The 4,927-nt window shown below is 54.2% G+C and overlaps 1 protein-coding gene across 1 annotated transcript in view; it reads left to right on the top strand.

Annotated features, from left to right (window-relative positions):
* Positions 1-4,927, top strand: part of LOC112143530 (calpain-2 catalytic subunit) — a 12,363-nt gene that overhangs the window by 6,465 nt on the left and 971 nt on the right. Inside the window, exons 8-19 of the mRNA XM_024267572.2 lie at positions 292-357; positions 431-591; positions 660-829; positions 901-912; positions 1,234-1,445; positions 1,529-1,565; positions 2,764-2,829; positions 2,904-2,961; positions 3,035-3,099; positions 3,365-3,433; positions 3,510-3,588; positions 4,596-4,712. Coding sequence (XP_024123340.1) covers positions 292-357; positions 431-591; positions 660-829; positions 901-912; positions 1,234-1,445; positions 1,529-1,565; positions 2,764-2,829; positions 2,904-2,961; positions 3,035-3,099; positions 3,365-3,433; positions 3,510-3,588; positions 4,596-4,712 — 1,112 coding nt within the window. The remainder of the gene's footprint in view (positions 1-291; positions 358-430; positions 592-659; positions 830-900; positions 913-1,233; positions 1,446-1,528; positions 1,566-2,763; positions 2,830-2,903; positions 2,962-3,034; positions 3,100-3,364; positions 3,434-3,509; positions 3,589-4,595; positions 4,713-4,927) is intronic.

The following is a 4,927-nucleotide window of genomic DNA, read 5'->3' as shown; positions in this document are numbered from 1 at the left end:
CAGAGACAAATGTTGATGAGGAACAGATGAACCCTCAGAGGGCAGGAGAACAGGGAGGAGCTGGAGGAGTCAAAGCTCAAATGAAGGGTGGACGAGGACCTGTAGGACAGGTGCAACAGGTGAGGTTGGAAGGGTGAGGTTGGACAGGTGAGGTTGGACAGTAGCCTCTGTGATCTCTAGAGATCAGATTTAGTCGTCCGTCCTGCAGGATCTGATGATTCCAGACTAGAATCCAGAATCTGCTCCAGTTTCGTCCCGATGTTCCTCATCAGCGTCTGTTCTCCTCTGAAGGTCGTCAGAGTGGAACTACGTGGAGGGAGACTGTCCACACGCCAACGCCGAGGATGGCGAGTTTTGGTAGGCGGAGCTTCAGCCGGTGGTTCTGGTCTTCAAAGACGTAGAAACGACGGCGCCTCTTTCTGTTCTGCAGGATGTCCTTCAACGAGTTTGTGCGCAACTATTCCCGCGTGGAGGTGTGCACGCTCACGCCGGACACCATTGACGACGAGGACGTCAAGCACTGGAGCGTCAGCAAGTTTGACGGCACCTGGAGGCGGGGCTCCACGGCGGGGGGCTGCCGGAACCACCCCTGTGCGTACTCTGCAGTATTCTGAGCGGCGGCGTGGAGGAGGCGCCACTCACGTTCTCGTTTCCTGCAGACACGTTCTGGACCAACCCGCAGTTCGTCATCCGGCTGGACGAGGAGGACGACGACCCCGATGACGGCGAGGTGGGCTGCAGCTTCGTGGTCGGTCTGATCCAGAAGAACCGCAGGAAGCTGAGGAAGCAAGGCGAGGACATGCACACCATCGGCTTCGCCATCTACGAGGTGAGCAGGGTTCTGCTGGAGAGCGGGTCGGACCGGACACAGAGCTGAACTCCTCTTCTGTCTGCTTTCAGCTCCCAGAGCAGGTGAGTCCTGAGGCTCCTCCCACCCGGACACGCCCACAACCCTGTTTGTCACCAGTGAACCAGCAGTGCAGGTGTCCAGCAGGATCTGACCCATTCCAAAATGACTGACCCGGGTTCCGGCTCTGGTTTGGTGACCTGGTCAAACAGAACCTACAGAACTTCCTACAGAGCATCTCCACCAAAGTCGGAGCTCTACGTTTACCTGTCCACCAGCAGGACTCACATCCGGCCTTGACGGCGCCGCAGCCGGACGCGTCTGCAGCAGTGCGGTCACTGCAGAACTTCTTTCTGTTCTGAGGTTCTGACTGTGTTTCCCTGCAGTTCCACGGCCAGAGGGATGTCCACCTGGACAAGAACTTCTTCCTGACTCATGCTCAGACAGCCAGGTCAGAAACCTTCATCAACCTGCGAGAGGTGAGCACCCGCTTCAAGCTCCCGCCGGGAGAATACCTGATCGTCCCGTCCACCTTTGACCCACACCTGGACGGAGACTTCTGCATCCGAGTCTTCTCCGAGAAGCAGACCGAGACGCTGTAAGAGCTGAGAGGATGTGTGTGTGTGTGAGACGCACTTCAACACTAAAAGGTAACGTGTGTGTGGTTGTCTTTTCTCTGAGGCCCTGTGATGATCCCGTCAGCGCTGAGCTCAATGATGTAAGTGTCACTCAAAACTGTGTGTTAACTGTGTGCTAACCGCGTTAGCATGTGGCCGGTGCATTAACATATGGCCGGTGCGTTAGCATATGGCCGGTGCATTAGCATATGGCCGGTGCGTTAGCATATGGCCGGTGCGTTAGCATATGGCCGGTGCGTTAGCGTAGGGCAGAGATGTTAGCATGTGGCCAGCGCGTTAGCATGTGGCCGGTGCATTAACATATGGCCGGTGCGTTAGCGTAGGGCCCAGATGTTAGCATGTGGCCAGCGCGTTAGCATGTGGCCGGCGCGTTAGCATATGACCGGTGCGTTAGCGCGGGGCCCAGATGTTAGCATATGGCCGGTGCATTAGCATATGGCCGGTGCGTTAGCGTAGGGCCCAGATGTTAGCATGTGGCAGACGCGTTAGCATGTGGCCGGCGCGTTACCATATGACCGGTGCGTTAGCGCGGGGCCCAGATGTTAGCATGTGGCCGGTGCGTTAGCATGTGGCCGGGATGTTAGCATGTGGCCGGTGCGTTAGCATGTGGCCCAGATGTTAGCATGTGGCCGGTGCGTTAGCATGTGGCCCAGATGTTAGCATGTGGCCGGTGCGTTAGCATATGTCCCAGATGTTAGCATGTGGCCGGCGCGTTAGCATATGGCCGGTGCGTTAGCGTGTAACCGGGGCATTAGCATGGGGCCGGCGCGTTACCGTGTGGCCGGTGCGTTAGCGTGGGCCGGCGCGTCAGAATAAAGCACTTCCTGTCATGCTTTTACTTTGAAGGTATGTAGCAGTAGAGCTCGTAGATCCTGATAGGACGGATGACAGATGTTTCCTCCACCACTGATGGTGATTCCTTTAACCCATTTTTCATTTCATCAGACAAACGTTGGCCCATGCTGAGGTCGTCACGGTTTGTTGACCTTTGAATTCAGGATTACCATCATTTGGCGTGGGGGGGGGGGTCCTAATGCTTAGTTTTGGCTCCCTGATTGGTCTTTACTTATTCTGGCCCCTCCCCTACCGATTAGGAAAGTTTCATGTGAAACCACTTGACTGGATTCTGGTTTCAGTCGTGTCTCAATCTAAACACGTTCTTATGAAAAGACCCTAAAGGTTTGTAGATGTCATGTGACGGTCATGTGACCAAGTTGATTATGTACCTTCAGGATTTGGTTTGTTGCACGTTATAACCGTTTCCGTGTTCCCGCTCAGGACGCCGTGTCGGATGAAGAAGTGGACTCTGGATTCAGGAACCTGTTCATGAAACTCTCTGGAAATGTAAGTTTCTGTTTGGCGCCTGGACCAGCCAGACTCCGCCTCTCAGACTCCTGATTGGCTGCTGTCTTTCTCAGGATGGGGAGATCTCTGCAGTGGAACTGAGAACCATCATGAACAAGATCGTTTCCAAACGTGAGCGGCGCCCCCAGCAGGTGAACGGCAGTGTGGCGGCGTCAGATCTGACTTCCTGTTTGGCCTTTCACAGGAACTGACATCAAGACTGACGGCTTCAGCATGGAGACCTGCAGGATTATGGTCAACCTGATGGACGTATCCTTCCTTCACAGCTGATCTGTGATAGGGTCGCCGGCTCATGAATGAGAGCCTGAAGCTCCTCCCATCAAACGGCGAGTTCATTTTTTAGAACGACCGTTGTTATCTGGAGTGTGGTCTTGTGGTCATGTGGTCTTGTGTTCACATGGCCACATGATCACGTGGTCATCACACCATCAGTTTAAAAACGCGTTAGCGTCTGACCTCGGCAGCAGTGCTGCCCTCTGCTGGCGGCGTGAAGGTGCTCTTTAACCTGACACAGGACAGCGGGAATGGGAAGCTGGGTCTCGGGGAGTTCGCCACCTTGTGGAAGAAAGTCCAGAACTACCTGGTAGGTGGAGCTTGTCTGGAAGGGGGCAGTGCTTCTGCTTCAGGGCTCAACCTGGGTTCTGGTTTCTGTCCACCAGAACATCTATAAGAAGAACGACACGGACGACACCGGCACCATGAGCACTCCGGAGATGAGGCTGGCCTTCAGAGACGCAGGTAAGAGCCTCTCTGCAGGTGACCCCGAGGTCATGTGACACTGTGGTGCAGTGGGATTGGGGCAGATCCCTCCATCCTGGAGAAAAGTACGGCTACTCCCCCCTGGACTGGTTCGCTGTGGATCAGCAGCAGAATTAGGCCCCGCCTCCTCTAGTTACACGGCCTCACCTGCAGAGAAGACGTTTGTTGTTAAAACCTGCAAACAATTCCTGTCTTTGTGGGCGGAGTCTGTGGTTCATTTAAAGCTAGCTGAGCTGGCGTACATTAGCAGACTGACTGGTGGTTCTCCTCATCCATCAGAGTCCGAGTCTGGATCCAGACCGGACACGTACGGTTCTCCTAAATAAACTAGAGTCCGTTCCCCTGATAAGTTTCCGTCTGAACACACCTTCGTGGAATCTGAATCCGAGAACGATCCTGACCAGGACTTCCATTATTCTTCATCTCGTTGCTTTGCCCCGCCCTTGTAACTCCTGGCCAATGACTGAAGAGATCTTCAGTCACATGGTTTTGGTTTGGTTTTGGGGTTCTGAGAGGAGGACAGAACCACAAACCTCTGCTTAAGAACTCGCTCAGCGGCCCTGTGGTAGAGTGGCCACCCTGAGACTGAAGGTTGTCAGTTCAAGTCCAAAGGCGCCTCCTGCTTTAAAGGGGTTGGATTGGGGGGTCCTGAGTGCGGCTGGGGGGGGTCAGGTGTGAGAACTGAAACCAGAACCTCTGATCTTCATCTGTGGTGTTTCTAAACGACTCTTTCTTTCTTTCTTTGTGCTGCTGTCAGCGCGCTGAGGGTAGGTGTGTCCATCCAGCATCAGCTGCTCTGGTCTGTCGGCTTCATGTCTGTCTCTCTGCATGTTGTGGGAAATGGTTGAATTCAGTCAGAAAACATGTTCTTTCCATTTTTAGTTTTTGTCTTTTCTTGTCCTGCGGGTGAACATTTACCTGTTTGGTCTGACAGGATGTTGTTTGTGGGCGTGGCTCCACCTGTAACTGCTGCTGTCTCCCTGCAGGTTTCACCCTCAACAACACCATCTACCAGCTGCTGGTGGCCCGCTACTCCGACCCGGACATGACCATCGACTTCGATAACTTCGTGGGCTGTCTGATGAAGCTGGAGATGATGTTCAGTAAGGGGAACCGATTCAAAACCGGGTTCACTGGGTTACTGTGGAGGCGGGGTTCAGAACCCAGAGGGACACGCCCACTTGGACCGCCTACTGACTAGTGCACGCTCTTTGAAAAGATCTTTGCAGCTCCTGTGTTTCCTAACATGAGCCAGAGCCTCTGATGGTTCTGATGGTTCTGATGGTTCTGTTGGGTCTGAAAGCTCAACCAAACTCTG

This window comes from Oryzias melastigma, linkage group LG16 (genome assembly GCF_002922805.2).
Source record: "Oryzias melastigma strain HK-1 linkage group LG16, ASM292280v2, whole genome shotgun sequence".
NCBI lineage: Eukaryota > Metazoa > Chordata > Actinopteri > Beloniformes > Adrianichthyidae > Oryzias > Oryzias melastigma.
Note: the sequence above shows the minus strand (reverse complement) of the source record. Positions and strands in the feature narration are given on the sequence as shown.